Source organism: Dioszegia hungarica, assembly GCF_025882075.1.
Source record: "Dioszegia hungarica strain PDD-24b-2 chromosome Unknown MKK02contig_8, whole genome shotgun sequence".
Taxonomy (NCBI): domain Eukaryota; kingdom Fungi; phylum Basidiomycota; class Tremellomycetes; order Tremellales; family Bulleribasidiaceae; genus Dioszegia; species Dioszegia hungarica.
Window position 1 is genome coordinate 5071468 of NW_026515770.1, and position 24413 is coordinate 5095880.

At 58.0% G+C, this 24413-nt stretch overlaps 9 protein-coding genes across 9 annotated transcripts; 7 read left to right on the top strand and 2 right to left on the bottom strand.

Moving 5' to 3' along the window:
* Positions 1–1364: 1364 nt before the first annotated feature.
* Positions 1365–2733, top strand: MKK02DRAFT_34055 (uncharacterized protein; the record flags this gene model as incomplete). The annotated part of the gene is made up of 5 exons (XM_053088844.1): positions 1365–1482; positions 1531–1682; positions 1727–1986; positions 2034–2212; positions 2255–2733. 5 exons carry the CDS (start codon positions 1365–1367, stop codon positions 2731–2733), a joined length of 1188 nt encoding a protein of 395 aa, XP_052946768.1.
* A 1790-nt stretch (positions 2734–4523) lies between these two features.
* On the top strand, positions 4524–4965 carry MKK02DRAFT_45702 (uncharacterized protein; the record flags this gene model as incomplete). The annotated part of the gene is made up of 2 exons (XM_053093563.1): positions 4524–4748; positions 4801–4965. 2 exons carry the CDS (start codon positions 4524–4526, stop codon positions 4963–4965), a joined length of 390 nt encoding a protein of 129 aa, XP_052946769.1.
* A 133-nt stretch (positions 4966–5098) lies between these two features.
* Positions 5099–5731, bottom strand: MKK02DRAFT_45703 (uncharacterized protein; the record flags this gene model as incomplete). Its single annotated transcript, XM_053093564.1, has 4 exons — positions 5099–5413; positions 5463–5552; positions 5636–5666; positions 5721–5731. The coding sequence occupies 4 exons, from the start codon at positions 5729–5731 to the stop codon at positions 5099–5101; spliced, it is 447 nt and encodes a 148-aa protein (XP_052946770.1).
* A 357-nt stretch (positions 5732–6088) lies between these two features.
* MKK02DRAFT_45704 (proteasome component pts1) lies at positions 6089–7406 on the top strand (the record flags this gene model as incomplete). The annotated part of the gene is made up of 7 exons (XM_053093565.1): positions 6089–6220; positions 6436–6674; positions 6718–6844; positions 6895–6924; positions 6968–7069; positions 7117–7255; positions 7303–7406. 7 exons carry the CDS (start codon positions 6089–6091, stop codon positions 7404–7406), a joined length of 873 nt encoding a protein of 290 aa, XP_052946771.1.
* Positions 7407–7651: 245 nt separating this feature from the next.
* MKK02DRAFT_45705 (phosphatidylinositol-glycan biosynthesis class S protein-domain-containing protein) lies at positions 7652–10195 on the top strand (the record flags this gene model as incomplete). The annotated part of the gene is made up of 8 exons (XM_053093566.1): positions 7652–7942; positions 8032–8233; positions 8286–8483; positions 8537–8716; positions 8773–9063; positions 9127–9611; positions 9655–9762; positions 9812–10195. 8 exons carry the CDS (start codon positions 7652–7654, stop codon positions 10193–10195), a joined length of 2139 nt encoding a protein of 712 aa, XP_052946772.1.
* Positions 10196–11150: 955 nt separating this feature from the next.
* Positions 11151–11580, top strand: MKK02DRAFT_45706 (uncharacterized protein; the record flags this gene model as incomplete). The annotated part of the gene is made up of 2 exons (XM_053093567.1): positions 11151–11225; positions 11332–11580. The coding sequence occupies 2 exons, from the start codon at positions 11151–11153 to the stop codon at positions 11578–11580; spliced, it is 324 nt and encodes a 107-aa protein (XP_052946773.1).
* A 671-nt stretch (positions 11581–12251) lies between these two features.
* MKK02DRAFT_34059 (uncharacterized protein) lies at positions 12252–16159 on the top strand (the record flags this gene model as incomplete). The annotated part of the gene is made up of 2 exons (XM_053088845.1): positions 12252–16100; positions 16145–16159. 2 exons carry the CDS (start codon positions 12252–12254, stop codon positions 16157–16159), a joined length of 3864 nt encoding a protein of 1287 aa, XP_052946774.1.
* A 1254-nt stretch (positions 16160–17413) lies between these two features.
* On the top strand, positions 17414–20170 carry MKK02DRAFT_24794 (putative F-box protein; the record flags this gene model as incomplete). The annotated part of the gene is made up of 8 exons (XM_053086937.1): positions 17414–17527; positions 17623–17744; positions 17792–18170; positions 18300–18581; positions 18628–19109; positions 19215–19855; positions 19915–20031; positions 20082–20170. The coding sequence occupies 8 exons, from the start codon at positions 17414–17416 to the stop codon at positions 20168–20170; spliced, it is 2226 nt and encodes a 741-aa protein (XP_052946775.1).
* A 952-nt stretch (positions 20171–21122) lies between these two features.
* On the bottom strand, positions 21123–23956 carry MKK02DRAFT_34061 (putative regulation of carbohydrate metabolism-related protein; the record flags this gene model as incomplete). Its single annotated transcript, XM_053088846.1, has 4 exons — positions 21123–21548; positions 21921–23484; positions 23643–23887; positions 23933–23956. 4 exons carry the CDS (start codon positions 23954–23956, stop codon positions 21123–21125), a joined length of 2259 nt encoding a protein of 752 aa, XP_052946776.1.
* Between the last annotated feature and the right edge of the window lie 457 nt (positions 23957–24413).

Genomic DNA, 24413 nt, shown 5'->3' on the forward strand with positions numbered 1-24413 from the left:
TGAATTCGTAGCGCATGTCTCCGGTGCCGCCTGCAGGTATATCAGCTGGGTTCTCAAGACCGGACCGGCTCGATGTCATAACAAGGGTCAAAACTCACCGGTTGCAGTCTGATAACATCCAATGAACTCGTATCGCCGAGCAGACGCACTGGGGACTGCTTGAGCCGGAGGGTTCGCGATTCGCTTGTTTAGTTCCTCTCCTGAGTCGTCAGCATCTAAGCTCGGACATTGCATTGACCCCTTCACACGACGCATTCGGCCCTGTAAAAACAGGCAGACTCACTTCGAGCACCATATAGCTTCAGAGGTGGAGCAGGCGGAAGACCACTGTCACAATCAGCATCAGACCCCTCATCACCAACAGCTATGCCCATCATATGATCACCCAAAAACTGATCATGACAACTCACCGCCGCATTCGCTGAGCATTCGTCTCCACATCGACTCTACGTCTCACTCGATATCCAGCGGCAATTATTGGATATGCCACTTCCCTCGATTCATCCAGGAGCGAAGTGGTGTCGACACCGACAGCCAGCGCTGACGCATGCGGTATCGAAGGGGCGAGGAAGGTCGCGAAGAGGGTGAGGAAGAAGATCAGCCGCATTAGATAGTCAGATTGTTAAGACGAAGAAGTGAAGAAGGGTGATCCGGTGATCTACGAGCCATCGCAGAGATGCAGATGCCCGATGACTAACCTGTCGATTTTCCTGCGTGCCTGATCATTATCGCAACATCGGTACGGATGGGTGCCTCATGGTGCCTGACTTGACACTTCGTCGCTTCTGGGTTTTCGGAGATTTACCTGAGACCATGGCTGCGTTTAGGCTGTTGTTCGTGCAGACACACGTCGAAGGGCCTTGAAGAGGACAGGGACAGAAAGGACAGAGCTTGGCAGAAGAGGGCGGAAGGCGGAGACAGCAGAGACGCGGCGGAGAAGGGCGGAGACGGCGCAAAAATTGTGGCGCAGCCGGTCCGGGAAATTAGAGGAATGCTGCCGGCATGTCCCTCGGCGGCAGGATCTCCGCAGATCAGCTATCTGCGCTTCTTCAGCGTCAGCGATCACTGTCCTGCAGAGGCGTAGATCTTCTATCTCGAGCTGAGAATGATACTGTATGACAGGGGGCGGATAGGAGGGCATGGCAGAAGAGCTTGCGCGCGAACGGTCGGGTGGTGGCGAAACGTTAAAAGCTTAATTTGAAACACGTCATATGGACTTCCCCCAATCTCCGTGTTGGTGCAAAAATGTTTGCCTCGCGCGTAGAGCCAGGTGCATGAGCTTCCTGGCCTAGAGTCGTTGCCTCCATCGCCCATACACGGCCATCACCTTTGATCATCATACAGCTGGCCCGACAACCCCCGATATGACTCGATCAAAGAATGCCGCAAAGCGGAAAACAGGCAAGCCCGCTGCGGTTGCTCCAGCAAGCGCTACGGCAGGTGCCGGTCCCTCAAAACCTGTGGATGTAGCTAGTCTGCTCGGTATGTACCACGCTCGCGACTAGAATTGTAGCGGTACTGACCCTATAGATAAGGCGCACACTCTTCTCGCTCAGTCCAACTTTGAGCTCGCGATTAAGTTTCTGAACCGGGCAGTCGAGTGTGAGCCGGACAACCTTGAAGTGCGAGAAGTCCTCGGTGTGGCGGAGCTGGAAGGTGGAGATGAGGAAGTTGGAAGAGACGTGAGCTGCTACCGTCTTTGTGTGGGGACAAAGCTGATCGACAGCACCTGCTCCACCTCTTCCCTCCCCACACGCCATCCCCGCCCACAAACCCTTCGCCATATCTCTACCTCGCGCAAACAGCTGGTGACCCCCACGAGGCGCTGGGCTACTACAGTACCGCGGCGGCTATGATTGAGAATACGCTGGGACCTGCAAGTACCGATGCGAGCTCGGGCGAATTCGATGGAGGGGAAGGCGAGATGAGGGCGATGGGCGTGAGGGCGTTGGTGGCTATGATTGAAATATGGATGTCAGACCTCTGGTGAGTTCTCCCTTGACTGTCTGGGCGATCAGGGTTGACGGAGGCAGCATGGAACCAGCAGCTGAGGACAATTGCTCCACGCTCATCACACGCGCAACGACAATGGCACCGGTGGACGCTGAGGTCCAGCTCACGTTGGCAAGTATCCGGATGAGCCAGAGCCGGGTGGATGAGGCGAAGCAGGTCGTCGAGGGTGTTTACGACAGAATAAGAGAGCTGGAAGCATGTGAGGCTATTCCCTGGCCTGAGGAATCCAGCTGACCGCTAGTCTCGCCATCACTACCATCATACCCTACCCGCCTCGCCCTCGCTCGACAACTGCTCGAACATAATCTCCACCTCTTCGCACTCGATATCCTCCTCACCGCCCGAGAAGAAGACAGCCTCGAGGTCGAGAGCGCCTATCTGGAAGGATGGGCATACTACCTCCGTGCCAAAGCTCTCGAGGAGGGCACCGTCACCGCCACGCCCGACGCGGAGAAGAACAAGTCGGAAGAAACGGAAGGAGAGGACGACAAGGATCTGGAGGACCTCTCTGCGGCGGAGTGCATGTCAGAGTCGTTCCGCGCTCTCATTGAGTGCGCGCAGCTGTTTGAGGATCAGGAGTATCCGGACGAGGGGATTGGAGGGCATGTAGGGGAGCTGCTGGATGAGCTGAAGGAGCGGGGGGTCGTGCCTGCTATTGTGGAAGCCGGGGAGGATGATGGGGAGGGGGGTGAGGGATGGGAGGATGTGGAGATGAAGTAGGGCGGTGGGTCGACGGCGGTGTATAGGATGGGATCATGGACGGATACGCTGTCATGATTGGGTCAGTATGGGCTGACACATGAAGAATTCGACGCTCGCACCGCTGCTGACCCGCTAGCCCTCTTGTCGCCCAGCGTTGACTTGTGCAAGGTAGTCCTGCTCACATACTAATCGTGACTGACTTGATCTATACCTGCCCCAGCGGGTTGTCTCGATGGAACATACTAGAAGATGTGTGTCGGCGACATGCGGTGTGGCGGGTTATCATGAGGTGTGGCGGCTAGAAGGGATCTCGTGGAGTATCGGGCAATCTAGGCGTGAGTAAAAGGAGCGTCGTGTCACACGAGGCGTCACAGCACGATAAGAAGGGGCATCCTCGCCACTATACTCTTGCCATCATACTTCGTGTGTCTGACATCCCACCCATCCACACACACGCCTCCCCTTGAGAGAAACAGACGACATGGGTTACAGTGATGCCGGAGTGAAGCTCATCGTCGGTCCCGCCAGCCGAGATGGGCTGTCGCAAGACGAGGTGGACAAGCTTACCCAGATCGCCGGTCGCCACATCCTCGGGTTCGTGACGGCCTTTTCTGACGGCGAGCTCTCGAAGGACTACATGAGGGAGAAACTCAAATCGTCTTACCTCAATGCGACAACTGTTGGTCCGTCCAATGACCTCAAGTCGAGGCATGATGTGTGGGATGTCATGGAGAGGGCCCACTACGCTGGAATGAAGTGTTACGTCGTTGATGAGACGTGGCGGACCCTGCTGGGAAAGGCTGCCAAGGACCTCGAGACGCTGGTGGAGACGATCATGCAGAGTGAGAGCGGGTGAGTTTGCCAGCCGATCCAGAAGTGACGGAAGCCGCAGCTGACCCCCCTTCAGCAGGGAGACTGACGGGCTAACGGTGCCCGCGACGCGAACGGAGTTGGAGACGTTCTGCAAGAGAGCGGTTACTGCTGTTCGAAGTGACGCCACCACGCGCACACCTCTCCCTTGGCACCCCGTTCACAACCCGAAGCCATCCCTGTCATCAAGGGCGATCGGTCTTTTCAAGCGGTAGGAAGGATCTGAGTGGCGCGCGAGCAATGAATGTGTCTTTGTTTTGGGCGTGGTACATGACGAGCATGTACAGTGATGAATCGTTCTGATTTGCGGCTATGAAAAAGTCGATGATATGTCACACTGAGCAGTCGCGTCCGCGAGACACGGTGCGCACATTCCTGCTCAGCGCAATAGAGTGCGGATCTTGAACTGCCGTTGATGAGGGCAGCACTCACCTTCGCCAGGGCGGAACATCATGGGAGCACCGTGTCGGATACACATACAGTGGAACACGTTGTTCCCAGCTCACCATTTCACACACGAGGCCAGCACAGAGTGAACACTGTGAAGCTCAAAGAGGCAGGTCTCAGTCACTAATCGTCGTGCTACTTGAACATGACACACCTGGGCTATGGCATGGCCATGAGCCCTTGAGGGTCAGGCCGGAATCGTAATCATAGTTGGTAGTGCGGCGACAGGTTGGTTGAGACCCTCAGAGTCAGTCACCCTGTGCGAGCAGTTGCTGAAGCAGTAGGCGCACAGGTCTGGACCTTTCCACTGATCGAGGGACCCCGGGCAGGTACCCTCTTCCTTTCTCGGTACACTCCGGGGTGTGAAAGGTAGACATTGCCCTCATTCAGGGGGCCGATTGGATGTCTTGCACTGTCTCCTCTGATGAGACCTTACTCGCTACCTCATTTGATACGTACTACTCAGCGAATAGCAACACATACAGTACAGTATGTTCCTCGGGTTATCCCATCTGGCTTTGAGTCTGGGCGTCGCCAGAATGGTATCGTCAACGCCTACTCCGCCGCAAGGTCCCGCCGTCATCTCGTTCCACCTTAACGCCGGTACATCCATCTCATTCCCGGGCGGCGCATTCAGGGGTCCAACCTTCGTACCTGTCAACATCCCCGACGAGGGCTTGACTGTCGAGCTGGACGCAGGTGATGGGAAAGTGACGGTGAGTCTGCTTCTATGCTTTTTTACGATAGTGATGTTAGCTGACCTGTCAGTGCTCAGTCAAGCGCCTCACGCCAGGTGGATCTGCCCCAGCTACCAGCCCGGATGTCTTCACCATCTCCAATGGGGGGAAGTACCTGGAGCCGTGCAGTGGCAAGTCAGCAGACTTCGAGATGACCTGCGGAGATGCTCTTGGAGGGAAGGCGCCGGTCTGTTAGGTTATGTCAATCTGCCAAGTAAACTTGATGAGCAATGTGAGATTTGGCCAATTGCGAGGCATCAGCGGCTATGCTCCCGCACGACTCAGTCTGTATGACATACAGACTTTCTGATGTTCTTCCTACTGGGGGATCATGTACCTCCCGGACCAGGCATCTTTCCGTCCCCGAGAGCCTGCTCCCCATCCCCTCCGCTCTTCTCCCCTGGTCCCGCCTTGTCCCCCTGTCCCCCTTTCTCCGACTCGGACCCCTCCGGCTTCTTTGGCGGCTCCGGTGTCTTCCCTGCCTCCGGTAATGAATGCGTATCTGTCGTGGAAGAAGACGAGGACGCCATCCTCCGCTGCCCGATCTCATTGTCCCACCAATCCACCATGTTTCCGCTGACGTTTAAGCGGGTGACGGAGCTGGACGAGAGCATTTCGAGGGTATGTGACATTCGTCTGAGCTGCTAGCACCGTCAGCTGGAGCCGTGAGAGGGACGACGGGTAGGGTCTGACCTGATGTTCTATGGCGGTATAGTCTCGCTTTGCGAGTTTGGGAACGCGGAAGTTGTAACGCAAGTGAAGGAGAAATGCAGGCCTTGCCTCCTGCTCAGGTCAGCAATCCTCTAAAAGATATGCGTCCAGCAGTCTTCAGCACTTCTGGTGACAGCGCCGATGTCGACACGTACAAGAGGCTTGGAGAACGCATTCTTGACCCCCCTGGAGGGCATCAGCTCGTGGCTTGCGCATAATGGGCCCGCTCAATCAGCTCACTGTCTGTACATGTTGATAACGTCCTGCTGAAGTCCTGATCTGACCATCTGTATAGCGGTGCTGTGTATGATCTGTTATACCCGGATAGCTAGCGATGCATCAAGTCGCCCAGCGCGTTGCTTCAACGTTGCTTGAGCCTGCATGGAGATCGACGGGCAGCTATGACGCAATCCGATAGCCCGGAGATCTCGGTCACTCCGTGAGCGGTCTTCCTTAATTGTTCCTCCCATTCTAGATACGCCTGCGCGTTGACGACGACCAAGCTACACATTCCTCAACTGTACCTTCTCAATACACCTCGCTATAGTCACCGTCTAGTCCATCATCAGGCTACTCCCACACGTCCAGACACAGGCTCGAGAACCATCATGAACGCTGTCTTGCAAAGCCTGCAACCGCCAGCAAGGCACACCAACGAAGATGAGGAGGACGCCTGGGGGTATGGCAACTTGGACCAAAGGGGTGGTGTCAGAGGGATGATGGTTCCTCGGGTACCAGATGTAAGTCTCCTTTCCGGCTGGTGACCAGATGGAGGCGCGGAACGTTCAGGTGGTGGAGACGCGGTATCAGTCAGTGTCGATCTGGTGAAAGGAAGGGTTAGCCGGCTACGATGTGATCGCCCGCCTCCAGGCGTTGGTCAACCACTGCGTGGAAGCCCGTTCCGCAATGGCCCCTAGATCCCCAGCTGTGACAAATCCAGAAGCTGACACTATAGCCCGCCGCCTTCCTCAACCTCCACACCGACTCGATCTCCTCCAACCCCGCCGCCAAAATCAAGCTCGCCCACGGAACAACCACCCTCGCCTTCCGATTCAAGGGAGGCATCATCGTCGCCGTCGATTCGCGAGCTACAGCAGGAAGCTACATTGCCAGTGGAACAGTCAAGAAGGTTATCGAGATCAACCCTTACCTGCTGGGTACGATGGCGGGTGGTGCGGCAGATTGCCAGTATTGGTGAGTTGCATTTCCAAAGCGAAGGGCCGAGCTGACAGGACAGGGAAACATACCTCGGTATGCAGTGTCGGCTTCATGAACTCCGGAACAAGGAGCGGATATCGGTCGCTGCTGCGAGCAAGATCCTGAGCAATATCGTTTACCAGTACAAGGGTATGGGATTGAGCATGGTAAGCTAGCGCGACGCCTTGACGGTTCAATACCCCAGCTTACATGTCAGGGTACTATGATCTGCGGATGGGATAAGACAGTGAGCCTCACTGGAGTATCTGGAGGATCTGCTGATATACCAGGGACCTGCGCTCTTCTACGTCGACTCGGATGGATCCCGGCTGAAGGGCGACCTCTTCTCTGTTGGATCAGGTAGTACATTTGCATACGGTGTTCTGGACCAGGTCAGTTGAAGTAGCCGACCGCTCTCGGAGTCGAAGCTGATCAATAGGGATACTCGTACGATCTCTCAGACGAAGAAGCGCAGGAGCTCGGTAGACGGTCAATCATCGCCGCAGGTCACCGAGATGCCTTCTCAGGTAACACGTGTAACCTCTTCCATGTCCGCGAGAACGGATGGGAGTTCATCGGTATGTCGCTCGTCTGTACGCTATGGAAGATGAGACTGACGAAGTAGCCAACTATGATGTCAACGAGCTGTGGTACGAGTATGAGGCGAAGAAGAAGGCTGGAGCAAGCCAGGCTCAAGCGCAGAAGGACGAAGGAATGGCTGTGGAGTAGAAGGGAGTATGAGAGCGCAGTGAAGATGTATCATAAAGCCCAGAGCCTAACTGAGGTGGTCTTGGTAGTCGACCTGCACCAATTGGCTACAGGTTTCGTGTGCCCGCCGTTGCCCACCTCTTCAGGATCGTCGGTAACGGAGTAAGGTTTGGCCGAGCCGCCCAAAGTTGAAAGTCGCGTCCACCGTCTCAAGGTCCACTTGGCAGCAAGTGCTTCCCTTTGCTCAAACACCGCGCGGACACATCATGTCCTCTTCTGCTGTGCCGCCAGAGTCGGGCAGGATCGCCGTAGCGGAAGTCGCGACTACAGCTAGCCCTGCGACCCCAGCGGACCCGAAATCACCTCGGACTACAGGTGGAATCCAGACCCCTTTGGACCCCACAAGAATAGTCAACCCCTCCCGGCGCCGCAGAGTCTTGATCCTGCTATCTTTCCCGCTATTCTTCTTGCTGGGCGTACCCTTCTGGTGGTGGTCTACGAGCATCGAACGGCTGAGCCTGCCGGTGGAAAGGATAGCAGCGCTGGAATCTGCTCCTGTACGTTCCGCGCCGAGCGCCTCATGGGCTATGCCGTTCGCCACGACTGAGTCTACAAGATTAGCGGGGACAAAGCTGATATACTGTAGGTCACGACAGTGAGGTCGACCATCCTCCTCACCTCCGCGCCAGACGCATATCCACCACCTCCGCCTGGTGTGCCCTCATATGGCCCGAGGCAGGTCTGCGAGGCGCTAGGGGATTCAGTCATCAAGAGTACGGAGGCGTACTATAAGCAGGGGGGGAGGCTGGGGACTAGATGGTGGGATATGGTGTATGAGGGTGGGGGAAGTAAGTCAAGCCTGGAAACACATTGGTCAGTAATCTGCGCTGACGATGCCAGGGGATGCGCCAGCCTTACACGTCCACTTGCTGCGCTCAGAGTATGCGTCGACTGATTTCCCGCTGAAGCCATACGTCCAAACCCCGCACCTCGGTCTGGCGGGCATACCGGGTCCAGGCGGCGCAGCTGGTGGGGTCAAAGCAGGGACGTTGGTGATCCCCATACACCCCAAACAGGTCGGCGATCGGTATCTCCGGGGTATGTCCCATCGCTGAGCACGTCTATCGCCTGGCATCTGGCTGATATGGCAGAACATCTGAAGCTGGCTATCACCGACTCTATCCTGGGGCTGTACCCCTCTGAACCGCCAGAAATACCCCTGCGGGCGATCAAGTATTCGCCGAACGTCACGCTGAGCTTCGTGCTGCTTAATGAGGACGCGGCGGAGGGCGAGTATGTACAGGGCTGGGATATCGAGGCTGCGATCCGAGGTGGGTCTACATGTTCGATGAGTTCAGATCCAGCTGGACACAGCTGACTTGCGCAGAGCACTTTACACCCCACTTGGAACCCCTCCGACCCATCTTCAATTTCACCATCGAATCTCAGATGCTTTATCACGCGCCCCTCTCGTTCGAGCCGACGTGGACCGACGTAGCCTCGCAAGGGGAGGACGTGAAGTTGCAGATTGAGTCTGCGCTTGGCGAGGCCGAGAAGGGCAAGGAAGGGGCCGAGGAGGTGGCTAAGGCGCTGATAGAGGAGGACAAGAGGGAGAAGGCGTGGATGGTCGATGAGGAGATGATGAAGGTGTTTGTCAACTCGGAGAGGTGGACTCTAGGTAAGCTGATGCAACCTTACCCATTTCGTCCCTCTCAATACTGGAAGTCAGCTGACAGCTCAGACTCTGGAATCTCGCAGAACCCAGTCCTCCGTTTCCTCCTCTTTATCCCTTCGCCTTCGCACCGCCCTTTGCTCCTTTCCGCCCCATCATCCTCGCCCCCCTCTTTCCTCCTTCCCCAATTCGGCAGCGTCGTCATTCTCAACCCACCCTCTTCTGCGCCGACCTACCACCTCACCCCACCCGCCCTCAAATCCTCCTTCCACCTCTTCACGTCACACCTCTACTCCCTCCTAGCCCTCCCCGGGACACCGCCCAAGGTGTACCCGTGCCCGCCACCCGATCCCCGCATGGAACCGAGCGGACTCCGGGATGGACTGAATCGGTGGCAGCTCGAGTCGGTAGCGCGGCAGCGGATGAGGGAAAATGAGGACGAGGCGAGAAAGACGCTTGTGGGGATCGGGAGGCTGGTCAAGAAGATCAAGGAGATGCAGGTGGGTGAGGAAGTGAGGGGCCGGGTGGTGGGTGCTGTAGACAGGCTGGAGAAGGTGAGTCTGCAAGCTGGAGTTGAAGCATTGAGCTGACTGAAAGATGGCAAAGACGAGAGACCCGCTTGAGGCGTTTGTGCTGTCGCGGGATGCCGTAGCACTTGCGAACGAGGCATTCTTCCATCCGTCCATGATGGGCCTGCTGTACTTCGTGAGTGATGACGATCAGATCTCATCCGACCACAGCTAATTAGTCGTAGCCAAACGAACACAAGTTTGCGGTCTACACACCCTTATTCGCCCCGATTGCAGTGCCAATCTTGGTCGGAATGCTGAAAGAGCTGGTTGCTTGGGTCCGGAGACGGAAGCTTAGGGCGAAGCGAAGGGCGGGGCAGCCGGCCCAACCGGCCCCGACCGACCCTACAGCGGAGGAACCAGCTGGCATGGAGCCCGGGGGGTTGACTCACTCAGCGGCAGACAAGCTCGCTGGGATCGGTGCGTATGTCTCTGAGTCGAGCGAGGAGGGATCGGCTCGAGGAGTGGACGTGGTGGGATTGGCGGACCTGGTCATTGTCGGTCCCGCAACAGATAGAAGAGGGACGTTACGGGCGAGACCGAGTCGGGCGGCGCAGCCGGCGAGCTAGATCTTATAGAGTTTGATTTGCAGATTGGAATGGTGGTGCGAATTGCACTGTAGGAGTGCTCATGCGGGACCAGCAAAGACTCGGTTTCGCGCTTGAGAGCGATCTTGCACCTTCAGCTACCGAAACGGGGTAAGCTTCGACGAGGAATGTTGGCGTTTGCAGCTTGTTTCAGCGTGTTTCAGCCTGTTTCCCCATTTGCCTACTGGGTGAACGATAAGTACCGAAGGAGGAAATGGGCTTTGCGTGTCATACTATCCCCAGACATGCTCATGACTCGCCTGATCAGTCGCTACGGCGTCCTAGAATTCCATGCGTATGGTCCATGGTCTACAATCCACCCTCCCATCTGCATGACCTATGGCCTCAAGCCTATGGCGGGATCAAAAGTTGGCTATGACGTCAACGCGACCATCTTCAGAGCGCGAGACGATGAGGAGCGGTGACGGTGAAGCTGTGATTGTCCATCCTCTCCATAGCTCCATACTACCCTATCCTTATCTCCTACCGCCCCTTAAACGACGTAAATACACTGACAGCATGTCTCTTTCAGGAAGCACAAACCAGCGTAGGTTTACACGTACCCGCCAAGATCATCCCCTTTCACCAGGTTGGGTATGACAGGGCGCTGCCTGAACCTCATCCACCTGCAATACATCCATGCATCAAGATCCGCGGACACTACGCTGACTGGGCAGCTGCTAACAGGACGGGCGATGGCGCATTAATGTACGATCAGGCCACAGGGCCGGAACCGACAGCGTGAGCTCTACCATCAACCTACGCGCAGATAGCGCGAGGGACATCCAGCTGACTTGCTTTAGTGAGAACCCCGGAGGTGTACGTTGATCCATCCTTGCTTCAGTCGACTTGATCGCAGGCTATAACTGGCTTCGACCTGTCCCTATCAGAGCTGTACCTGATACTTAAGGTCTTTCCGCAGATCGACCCCAGAGACATGCCAGCCAGGGGAGGTATGCCTGGGGCCGGAGCGCCAGATCACGGAGGTGATGCCCGAGGGGTCTTCAGCAATGTAAGCTTATTCCCCTCTTTCATCCGTCACTCCAGAGCATCCCGCAAACCTCACCACACTGCGGCCTGAGATATAATGTTTTATAAGGTATCCAGCTCACACCCAGCCTCTCATGTTCAAAGACACCTTCCAAGAGCTCTCATCGGCGTTCACCAAAGCCATTCACGCGGTCGAGGATGAGTCCCGGTCAGGCGTAGGATCAGTGGGCAAGGCATTGGTCGATGCGCTCAAGGAGAGAAGGGCGGAGATTGATGGGTGGTTGCAGGGGAAGAATGTGCCTGGTGCCGAGGGCGGAGAGAAGAATGACGACGTGACGAGGAAGGAGGATAAGGCGACTGGGCTGTATGCGGACTAAGCGATACGGACTATGGAGCAGACGATAAAGTGAGTTTCTGAGGTACCTGCAGGGGCCATGGACTGACTTTTAAGAAGAATAGACTTGTACATGCATCGAGAATACCGTCAGATGCGCACATCATCCGGATCTCATGAGGCATTTTGGCTCTCGGTCACCAGCTTCATCCTCCTTCGACCGATCGCACAGATCAGCGAGCCGTCACTGCGACCCGCGGCGGGGCTAGCCCAATAACAACCAAAAAGTTGTTTCAGGCCAGGCTGACAATGTCTCACCTGGAATACCCGGTGATCGACTGTTTGTTTGGACAGCTCACTGCCCACCACAACACTGTGTACTGCATACTTGCTCTTCTGCTCTCAGTGTTGTGTTTCGTCCTTTTCCCTTTCCCTCCTACTCCCTCTTCGCCCTTCTTTCTTTCGCTCCTTACTTTCTACCTTCGTCTTTTTTTCGCTCCTTCTTCGACCCGCTCGCCCTTGTTCTCAGCTTGACGTTGTTTGTCCGTGACGATCGTTGACGACTTTACGACCTCCTTGACGAGTAAACGAGGTGTGGACGAGAGAGGACCGGCGTAACCTTCTAGGTCTGACCTTTGATACATTTTTGGCCTTTGGTGAGTCCGCTCTGCATTATCTGCGACGCCCAAGCTCATGGAGTAGGGCCCTAGCATTATGCTCTTCTTCCTCCCCCTTTTTGCCCTCCTCCCTGCCATTTTGGCGGATACCGTCTCCCTCGCCCTTCCCCTAGCGGCCCAGAACCCATCTGTCGCTCTCGCTGGCAAACCCTACTCCTTCAACGTCTCGCACGAGACCTTCACTACCGATTCCTCGGTTCTCACCTACTCTACCGCCAATCTCCCCTCTTGGCTCACATTTGACTCGGCGAGCCTCTGCTTCTACGGTACGGCGCCTGCGCTCGAGACCGCCACGTCTGGCTTGACGCGGACGATCCGCCTCACCGCCACCACGGCGGACGGACACGCCTCGTCGGACTCCTTCCCGCTCACCGTCGAGTCGAGCCAGGGGGTCACTCTCCTCAATCCCCTTGGCGATCAGTTCAAGGCTGGCGATCCGGCCATCACCTCGGCGTACGGCCTCTATCCCCTCTCGCCCCTCTTCCCGGGCATCCGCGTCCCGCCAGGATGGTCCTTCTCGGTCGGCTTCCTCCCGGTCTTCCAGGCGGTCAATAAGCGTAAGGTGTACTACCTCGCTACCCAGCCTGATGGCTCGGCTCTCCCGGAGTGGCTGCATTTCAACAACAACACCATTACCTTTGACGGGATCACCCCGTCACCGGCCGCACTAGAACGCAAGGGGTCAGACGGGGTGTTCAAAGTCCGGCTCTGGGGATCGGACGTCCGCGGGATCATGGACCAGTACCAGGACTTTACGATCCGCGTCGCCACCAAGACGATCGAGCAGGTCCGGCCGCTTGCTATGAACCTCACGGCGGGGTACCCCCTCACGGAGCCCATCGACCTCTTCTCGGCGTTCCGGATCTCGGGCCGCCAGCTCGCTCGGTCGGATCTCGCCGCTTTTGATGTCGACGGTACGGCGTACAGCATCAACCTGGACAACAGTACCATCTCGGGCTCCCCTCCTGCAGGGTACGGCGGACGCGTCGAGACCATCTACATGTCGATGATGAGCCAGGACGGGGACGCCATCAACACCACATTGAGCGTCACGTACTTTGGCGCATTCTTTACCGGCGACAAGCTCGGTCCCGTCCATGTCGTTCCTGGCGATCGGATCAACATCCCCATCACCCGATTCCTCGCCAATCGGACGTCCTCGTACGACGTCAACGCGACGTTCGAGCCAGCGCAGGCGTCGAGCTGGGTCTCACTTGACGAGACGCAGATGGCGATCACTGGCGATGTCCCGTCCGACTCGGGCATCCAGAACGTCACGGTCCACCTGACCGCGCTGGACAAGGAGCACGGAACCAAGTCGTACGCCGCGCTCGTCCTCAACATGTCGGACAAGGAGGAAGCGACCGTGGCCGAGGGGAAGAGCAAGGGAGGGCTAAGCGGGGCGGTGATTGGCGGGATCGTCGCGGCGGTACTGCTCAACGTGATATTGGCGCTGGTGTTCTTGTGGATGTGGATGAAGCGGAGACAGAGGCGGCAAGCGGGTGAAGCAGGGGAGAAGGCGGAGGGGTATGATGACGATACCGACGTCAACCAGGACCCGGAGCGATTTGCGGCGGGGCCAATTTACCGCCCGGAGAGCTTTATGGAGGTGCAGGATGAGAATGCGGTGGCGGAGGAGAATGAGCGGGGACCGGGGGAGCCGACGATGGTACCCTTGGCTGGCGAAAAGGCGGGCAAGATGGGTCCAGGATGGCACAAGCGTACTTCGACGGTGCCGACCACGGTCCTCATGACGGCTCTCGCACACGACCTACAGCCGGCCTCACCCGGCTTCGCGCCTGGCACACCCAACAGCCAAATCACTCGTCAGACCGACTCGCCCGGATCTATCGCTTCGGCCGCATCCAAGGCTCGCAAGTTCCTCGCCAACCCCTTCATCGCTACCAAAGTCCGTCAGGTCCCGGTCATCTCCAACCCCATTCTCCACCCTAGCTTCTCGAACGCCGCTTTCCAGGCTTCTCTGGCTGTCGCTGTCGATGCCAAGGGGATCGTCTCGCGCGGCGGAACCTTTGACGAGGAGGGAATGGGCAGAGGCGCGCCCACCGCCACCACGACCATCTCGGAGTTCACACCCAGCGGGACATATGTCGGCGACCAGACCTATGGGGCCAGCACCGCCTTTACCAACGGCTACACCACCTCCGGCGGCGAGGGTGAGGGCGAGACGGACTTTGACCGCCCGACGTCCGAGTACACAGCCCGGTACACCACCACCGACGTCACCGGGAGCGAGGGCTTCGAGGTTGGCCGTGATGCTGCGGAGAGCGGTCACGCCAGCGCCGCCGGCGATTCCAGCGTGGTGGGTAAGCGAGGGAGCGGGGAGAGCGGAGAGGAGTGGAAGTCCAACAAGGATAGCGACCGAGCCAGCTGGGAGAGCGGAGCGCCATTCGTCTGGAACACTGAAGTCGGAGGCGGCGTTGGCACGGAGGCAGCTGAGGAGTCGGAGGAGGATAATGGGATGGAGAGCAGGCGAGGCAGTACCCAGGCTGAGACGACCGAGTATGGCTGGACTGAAGAAGGAGGCATGACTGAGGAGACGTTCGACTCGGACCCGCCAGTCCAGCGGTCCGACTTCCGCCCTCGCTCAGACTCTTCGAGCGGCTCTCCAGGCGGCTCTCACCTGAGCTCGGGATACGACGACCGCAACTCGATGTCGGTCGATCACGGTAGCTCGGTCCGCGGGACTATCCGGCACGAGGTCGTCACTCCGTCTCACGAGACCGAGATGGAGGCTGCGGATTTTAGCATCGACAATATCCACTTCCCAACCGAGTCGGATATCGCCCGTACTGAAGCCTCGTCGGACCCGTCCGAGCTCGACCCATCTACCGCCGTCATCGCTACCGCTTCTCGCATCTCGGCTCGCCATACCCTCGACTCGCCCATCAGCGGTTGCGGGTCTGGATTCGCCGACTCGCCCCAGTCGGACTATACCGAGCGGATGCCGCACTCGCCCGTCAGCCAGGCGCAGTCTCGGCTCGTCAATCTCGGGAACCAGCGCAAGGTGGTTGTCAGGCCGTTGAGTGCTGGGCGGAGGGAGGAGAGTCAGACAGCCGTACTCGACTCGGAATCGGAGAATGGGACTCGGGTCAGTTACTACGAGTATCCGGACGAGGATGCGCTCGAAGGAGAAGCGGATCCATCCAGCCCCAGCGGTGGTAGTGGGGAGACTACACCCCAGGCTCGCCCCAGGCGTGTCAGCGTTATCCGCTCGTCCGCCCACCCTGGAAACGACTCGGTCCCACCCTTGCCCACCGGAGTCTCCGTCGCCAGCATGCGCTCCAACGCTAGCAGCAAGAAGGGCAAGCACCGTGCGCGCAACTCGTCGGTCTCGTCTCGCCATATCGACCGGTCTCGGTCGCCTACGCCGCCGATGCCCGAGTCGTTCCCCTCCTTGCCGGCTCTCCCCACCGGCCGCTCGCTCGCATCCGCCAAGTCATTTAAATCCGTCATTGCCCCCAACTCCAACCGCTCATCTACCAACACGAGCTCGTCTACCTCTTCCTCCCGGCTTCCCCCGCAGACCCGGGTGCTTCTTGGCGTCAATGAGCCATTCCATTTTTACCCACCCCTCCTCCTCGCCTCACCTACCGGTCTGTCGTCCACGACCGCCTACACGCTGAACACGACCTACACCTCTTCCGACGGCAAGCCTTTGACGCCCGAAGGAGCGCGGTATGAGGTGTATGAGGAGAAGCGGGGGACTGGCGATGTCATCAGGCTCGAGTCTATGCCCGAATGGCTGCACTGGGAGGATATGGAGCTGTGGGGTGTGCCTGGACAGGAGGTCAAGGGCAGGTGGGATGTACGGGTTGTCGAGATCAAGGACGGGGCAGAGAGGGTCGTAGGCCGTTTCGCACTGGAGGTGAGTTATCAGTTTTGATTTGCGAGGGTGTAGCTGACGATCAGGTTGTTGGGCGGTAAACGTCACCATGGAGCGTAGATCAAAGAGGTGGAAGTGATGGAACAGGTAGCGGTAGAGTATCTTGTATGAGGCCCAATAGATGTCTATAGTATCCCGCACGTCGTTCGATTTCACCGCTCGATCTCTGGCCGGCTTGATGCCTGGCCTCACCTTGATGTAGACCTGATGCATCTTGACTGGACAATTTCAAGCTACTGACGAATGGGATATGTCAGCTCCTTCTCTCGCACCGGTCCCACTGAACAGGGGACAGGGCAAAGAGATGGAGCCCACTCGCCCCGTCGCCTCCCTATAGCCGTGGAGCCAAGGAGGGTCAGGAGATGAGGGTACCTGGACGGTGTTTTGATCTGGGCTACTTCAGGAAGCGGTTCTCGCGTTGGGGATGCAAGGCCGCGCAGATGAAGCCGTGGTGGGAGTGTAGGAGGGGAGGGGAGGGGGGGGAGAGGGGGTGTCAGCTGTCAGAGGGGGTTCGTATTCGCTCAGGAGCGGGCGCTGGCGCTTCTCAACGCGCGTCTAAGGCTTTCAGAGCCGATTAAGCGGGCCAGTCTGAAGCTGCCAGTCGCATATCCGAAGGGGCGGGACTTTTATGAGGCTGATTCATGGATGATATAGACAGAAGGAGGAGATGGAAATTTGGCAGGCCGAAGAGGTGGCTGAGAATGGGTGAGCTTGCCTGGAGATAAGCGATAAACGCTCGACATGATTAATCGTGACGCCATCCGGAATTTGCGTCCGGACGGCCGGGTCGGGGCCCTCTTTTCGGCTCCGAATGGCGAGATCCGGGGGTGGCGTGATTTTCGCCACGCGGACAGATATCGGATTTGAGCGGGGCGAGCTCGCAACGACGAGATGAGCAAGATACATAGTCGCTGTCGCCATACTTGCACATACATCCTTATCAAACGCTACTCATACACAAGGCAGACGAGTAGTCTCATCGCTTGGTCATCTTGTACCCTTCTCGAACATACACCTTTCGATCAGTCGTTCCCCTTCGAACAAGGTCGACGGGAATCAACGGCTGTACCCTCCTTTACTCCAACCTCTTGCACCTTGACATCCCTTGGCACGACGGCTATCTTGAAACGACTGAGGTCAGCGGCCACCTTACCCTGCGCCGAAGACAGCATCAGCACACGACCCTCATCATGTACGGACCTTCGAACGGCGAGGCGGGCCCATCCCGTTCTTTTCGCGAGGAGGACGGACCTGTCGGCGCAACAAGCGGCCTACACCATCCCGGTCCAGCATCAATGATACCGGCAGACGACGAGCCTCTTGATATTATGCCAACGAGGGCAGGGAGAAAGCTTTGCGTGCGGCATAAGCAGATGGCCAATCAGGATGTGAACCAGAAGCTGCAAAGGGTGAGTCAGTGGAACATGATGTCGTGTGACCAAGCAGACGGGCAGGAGGTTCCGAAGGCAGGGTGCTTCTTCAGGACTTGGCGCTGACTGTCTAGTCACTCGACAATCTCCCAACCACTGAGCGGGGCCATATTACCCATCTTTGGTCTACCTTCTCGAATGCTCCACACGCCAAGCGGAAGCTCATCCTCGAGGGTATCCTGACTATGTGTTGCTTGTGAGTAGAGCCACATTACTCGGAAGTGACCGTCATTGACAAAGCAGCTCCCAGCTATCACACCTTTCCGACTCCCTCAACCTCCTCATCCGCATCGACCCCTTCTCGCTCTTACCCCGCGAAATCAACCTCCGTGTTCTCGGCTACCTCGACGCTATCTCCCTAGGTCGCGCCGCCCAGGTCTCGCAGTCATGGAAAGCGCTCGCAGACGACGACCTCCTCTGGCGTCGTATGTGCGGTCAGCATATCGACCGGAAATGCGAAAAGTGCGGGTGGGGCTTGCCTCTCCTGGAGCGAAGAAGGCTGCGCGGCGAGTTGAACGAGGGGAGTCCCAGCGTGGCCGTCGGCGTCGGCGTACATGAGCATCATCACCACGATGACGGATCTGGGACGCGTGCGGGAAGTAAAGAGGGGAAGATGAAGCATGTACACAAAGAGGCGGTGGCGGTGGCGAGTAGGGAGGAGACACTCGGGACCAAGGCGGAGAGAACGGCGGCGAGCTCGGGGCTTTGCGATGCGGCATTTGTCGGACTCGGAGTCAAGCGAGGATCGGAGAACGGAGAAGCATCCAGCTCGGGCGGTCTTTCGGTCCCCACGCCGGCGCTCAAGCGGGTCAAAATCAGCACTTTGTCAGATTCGGAAACAGAGATCGCTGAAGGAGCGGATGGGCGGCCGGCCAGAGACAAGGGAAAGGCGAGGGCGGCAGAGGAGAACAGCAGTGCGGGATCTCTGAGCAGGGAGGTGCGGATGACAAGGCCGTGGAAGTCGGTGTACTGTGAGAGACTGGTGGTTGAGCGGAACTGGCGGAAGGGGAGATGTAAGATGACCACTTTGAAGGTATGTTTTCTCCTTCTCGACTCGGGCAGTGCTGATGTTACTGAAGGGCCATGAAGACGGCATCATGTGTCTCCAGTACCATACTTCCCTCGCCACCCCCTCCCACCCTGTCCTCATTACCGGCTCATACGACAAGACCGTCCGAATCTGGAATCTCGACACGGGCGATTGTCTTCGCGTCCTCCGAGGTCACACCCGGGCGGTCCGAGCACTCCAATTCGACCAGCGCCTCCTCTTCACTGGCGCCATGGACGGTACCGTCCGCATCTGGAATTGGCGGGCAGGCGAGTGCCTTCGTGTCCTCGAAGGACACTCGGATGGCGTCGTCTCGCTCTCGTACAATGGCTACCTCCTTGCTAGCGGGAGCAAGGACAGTACTATCAACATCTGGAACTTCCGGAGTGGCGCCAAGTTCACTTTACGTGGACACGAAGAGTGGGTCAACTCGGTCATGCTCTGGGACGGAAAAAACAATCCTGGAGATGTCGACCCGGCGCAGATGCCTAGCTTTGCGGGACTATCGAAGCGGTCAAATTCGCCCGTTCGCGGCGGCGCTACCGGGATGACCTTTGGCAACGGCGGTACACCCTCGATGCCGCCCCTCCACTCCACACAATCCACCCCATTCCTCAGTAACGCATCCCTCTCTACATCCTCCACAACTACGCCCGCCCCTCCGTCCATCGAGCCCGGAACGATGCTCTTTTCCTGCTCCGACGATCAGACCATCAAACTCTGGGATCTCACCTCGCGCGAGTGTATCCGGACATTCTCGGGCCACAAGGCGGGCGTGCAGACCCTCCGGGTGCTCATGGTCGATATGACTGAAGCCGAGATCGCCGCACGGAAGCGTCTGCGATCGGCGACTCCTCCCTCTCATGGTCCGGGCAGCGGCGGATGGGGTCCGGCCAGCCAAGCACCCATGATTCCAGCGGGCGGCGTAGCTGTCCAGGGGCGATTCGTCGACGTTCCCGAGGGGTTTGATCCGCACCTCCACCGCGCGATCCGGGGGAAGGGCGTCGAGCCAAAGGTGTTTGTGCACGGTGCTCCACCTACCGATGCTGAAGGTATGGACGTCGACGAGAGCGAGGCTGGGACGGATGCGGAAGAGGGCGGAAGACAAAAGAGGGCGGTCTTGATGTCGGGGAGTCTGGACGGGACAATTAAGGTCTGGGACGTCGCCACGGGGCAGGAAGAAAAGACGCTGTTCGGGCATATTGAGGGTGTTTGGGGGGTCGACGTGGATGCGCTAAGAATAGCTTCAGCTAGTCATGGTGAGTATACATCCCCAGCGTGGCGATACGGACGTCGGGACAGGGGCTGATGTCTCCAGATCGAACTGTCAAGGTTTGGGATCGCGAGTCGGGCAATTGCGTGCAAACGCTGGTAGGCCACCGAGGATCAGTGACGAGTCTGCAGCTCAGCGACGATATGATTGTTTCTGGTTCAGGTGAGCTGCGTCCGTGGACAAATCGCGTAGGGGTAGAGCTGACGGTGCAGATGACGGCGACGTGATGGTGTGGAGCTTTGCGCCCGGGGCGGAAGAAGCAGGACGGGAGAAGGGGTTGGCAAAGAAGGTGCAGCTATGAGGGGTCGAAGTCGATCTCGACCTGACTTCACATTCAGCGCAGAAGAAATAGTATCGTATGTCATGTATACGAACTCGATAAGGCGATCTCGAGGGAAAGCACTGATTGTCCTGATCGAGGACCTCTGACCCCCTTGTTTCACATTGTTGGTTGATGCTAACCTCTCACCGGACGTGCTCCTTTGGCCTCGAGCTCCTATTTCGAACGCGATATCTCTTGACGTCCCTGTGCGACGCTCGCCTAATGTGAGCTCAGCGACTGAGCATCTATCTAAAACCAAACCACCAAGCAGCCTAGTACTCAGTGTAAGATGATCGACAAAGTCCGCAACTCGACAAGCCACCCAAGCCGTCCGGCCTCGATCGGAACTGGCTCTGAGCAAACAACTTTCTGCTCTCCGGCGTCGTTCGGGCCTGTACCAGCCGAAACCGACCTGACTGTCCCGACCCCGAAGATCACCAGGTGGGCTATCATCAGGCGTCAGCTGTACTGTTTCCTCCTGCCTATAAACTACCGCGCCGACCTACTACTGGGGGATGAACCGGCCGTTAGCGGCGGAAAGCCGCAAGAAGGCACCCGTTAGCGGGACTTGACGGCGATACGATGGCGAGCGAGAGTGATGGGTGAGTTCCTGAGCAGTCACTCGAGTCTCGTTCGGCAAGTATCGGGAGTGACTCTCGTTCGGAAAGTATCAGTTCTGATGTCCAGGGAGATTGGCTGGCCTTTCATCGTCGACGTCAGCGGTGGTTAGCTCTAAATCGATCCTCACTGCTCCCTAACCTATACATCAGGACTTTAGGAATACCTGAGCAGGGCAGACTGTGGACTGGCCATACGTGGTTCATGCAATGATGATACTATCCTATTCTCCAACTCCGAGCCATTAGCTAATTACAGTAATACAGGGTGTGCTTTGTTTCCACCACCTCCGCTTCATCCCCATCCCCAAAAATCAACCCATGCTCGCCCCCCGCTTATGCCTCCCTGTCTTCTTTGCCTGATTCTGCGCATCACTCCCCTGCGCCGCTGATGCTCCCGCCCCAGTTCCGGGGCCTCCCGCGCCCGCCCCCGCGCCACCCGATGGCTGATTCGCGCCATACCACAAAGCCCCAAAGAGGTCTTTGGCGGTATTCGCAATATTCGCCGCCCTGCCCATGATGCTACTCCCATCATCGTCGTCATTATTATGGTATCCGCCCAAGCCCGCATCTCCGCCCGAAACCACCCTTCTCTGCCCCTGCCCTTGCAACCTCCCAAACGCGCTCCCTCCCAACCGCGGCCCTCCCGCCGCCGCTGCTGCTGCTGCGCCACTCGCCGCTGATTCTGCCTGATGCACCGCCTCTCCCCCGCTCTTATTGTTCTGGATGGTCGGTTTGGCCTGGGTCGAGACTTGCGCAGTCGTCGCTCTTCCGCCGGAATGATTGGTCGATGTCGTATTAGGGGGTGGGGAGAGAGAGTTGGGTGGGTCCGTCCATGGTAGTGGGGACGTGGGGGAGTGGGTGAGATCGGGGGAGGCGATGAGAGATGTTTGAGAGGAATAGTGGGGGAGGGAGGCGGGCGATGTGTCGTGTAATCGCCGAAGAGCAATCTATTGGCGGGATTGAGAGTGAGGAGTTTGGACGGTTTGCGAAGGTGCAGAAGAAGAAGTGGAGGTGGAAGAAGCAGAAAAGGGTTGCTGGTTAGATCAGTCTATACTTGCGCTCGGCAGGGGTGACCCGGGAGCTAAATTTGAAAAAGGTGTCAAACTCACTTGCGGGCTCGAATGCGGGGTCGGAGTGGTACCCCTCTCCGGGGCTTCGTCCTCCTCGATCTCCATGTCTTCCGCCTCGCTCGGCTTGGCATCGACATTCTCCACAAACATCCCCCTGTCCGCAACCTGCGCCTGAGGGGGCTGAGGTTTCCGCTGAGCCCCGACTGGAGACCGCGATGCGCCAGGAGAGATGGAAGTGCCAGAGGTGCTACTGCTGGTAGTCCCCCTCGACACACTCCGGTCATACGCCGAGCTTCCCCGCTCCCTTGAGGTAGTCCGCCCCCTCCCGCCTCGATCATCAACGCCAGCCGGGCTAACAAGGGGAGAAGTACCAGATGCGCCGGTGTTGACACCGTCGGGGTACTGGCCTCGCATCCCGCCGATACCGGTGGCCGCTGATGGGGTGTAGTTGAAGTAGTTGCTCGGTGGCGATGCGGGTTCTGGGGGTGTTGGACCCGGTGCGCGAACTTTGAGGATGGAGCGAGCGGGGACCGGAGTGGAGGATTGGGGAGAAGCGGATTGCAATGAAGCAGAAGAGGATGAGGTAGACGAATCAATGGATGAGGGCTGACCGCCGACACCAGCCGCTGCTGAGCCAGGCGCCGGGCTGGCCTGCTGCCCCTGCCGCCACTTTGGCTGCGACGGAGGCTGGCTGACGGTAGGCGCCCGGTAGCCCTGATGCACCGGGACCGACTGGACCTTGGTCTCGTCCGCCTGGAAAGTGGGACCGCCAAAGTAGTCGTGCGACCCCCCATCGCCCTCGTCTCCCCAATCTTCGCGCGGGGACGGGCTCCCACCAAAGTGCGCAACAGGGGAGAGGTACTCCGCCGGAGGCTGATACCGCATTTGCGGGAGCTGATCCGAGTTGGAGAATGCCTGGGTTTTGAGCATTGTCGGTGCGATCTTGGCGATTGTCAGGTGGTCTGACCCCGCCGAACCGGTTGATGCCGTCCGGGGCAATGACGGGCGTGATGACCGAGATGATGAAGATCGCATCTCCAGCATTTCATCCTCGTCACTGTCGATAGTGGGCATCTCGCTGGGGTCATCGATAGCCATGCACTGCTCAACGAAGGTGTTGAAGCTGATATGCCGCTTGGAGGAACCGCCAGTATGAAGAGGATCCTCAATCTGGTTGACCGGGGTTTGCGTTCCATCTTTGGGGGTATTCTTGCCCGAGATGGGAGCCCGAGAGGGGGACTTCCGGCGGTTGCCAGATCCCATACCGTTCCGAGACCGAATGATGTTGGTATCCGATTTGGTCTGGATGAGACCCGGCCGGTGGTCGTCGATATCATCAACGTCACCGTCCGCACCGGAAGCGTAGGATTCGAGGATGGGGGAAGCGGGCATGGGGATGGTGAGCATTTCTGAGAGCGTACGGTGTTTCAAGATGGGCTTCTTGACGGGTCCCGAGACGACCGGACGTTCCATGGGGCGGTCGATACCGACCCCGTCGATACCGAGCCGCTCAGCCGTGGTTGCTTCCCGAGGTGGGCGGACGGGCTCGACCGAGGCGGTGTGTAGTGGACCGTACAGCCATGTCACGTCCGAGTCTTTAAGCCTGATGATCAGCGCGCTGGTCCGGGCTGAGATGAGCCTCCCGTTCTCGGTGATCCGCCAGAAACCTTCGATTGATCCTTCTACGCCGCCCATCCTTCCGCCCCTGGTGTCCCCGTATGATCAAGCAAACCCGCCGCTGGAGATGGAAACGCCACTCACCAGTTCAGCGTCTCTGGACTGATCGTCTTGAGCTTGTTGCGCTGCTTCTGCCATGTCCGCCAACTAGCATTCTCCAGCCTGACCCCGTTCGCAATCTCATGCTTGTGTCTCGTCATGTTCCGCCAGCTCGCCCACACATCCTCCTCTGACCAGTCATGCGAGAGATAGTCGACGCATATCGACGGGAGGCGATCTTGGATATCCTCCACCGAGGGCGCGGCTGATGAGTCCACAGGAAGGGATGTCTGCTTGGTCAGCTTCTGGTTCGTGCAAGCTGATACGGAACGTACGATAGATGGGATGATTTGGGCCATGCTGTATGATTTTGGCTACCGCCCGAATCAATGCTGCTGACAAATCGTACTATCCGGCCTGAGTGGAGCAAGATGAGGACAAAGAGGACGAGTGCTGCGGGGATCGGAAGCGGTCGATACCCTAAAACACCGAGGAAAGGAGGGCGCGATGAGGTCTGTCGAGTAAAGGAGGGGACTGGTTTGATGAGATGAGAATATGGAAAGAAGCGAAGCGGAATAGGAAGGACAAGTTGAGCGGTTAATGAGGCCAAGCTAGTAGGATAGGGAGGAATCGGTGTTTGCCGCGCCGCTTTGTTGCCGGTTCAAGGCCAAGTGGATGGGGCTGTGAAGGATTTGCTTGCCTTTGAGCTGCTCTATTGCACAGTGGGCAAGGGAGGGAGGTGATGAAGAGGTAGAGATTGAGGAGCAAGTCTTTTGGCTATGCTCTATGGGCGGTCGGGAATTTCATCCAAGCGAG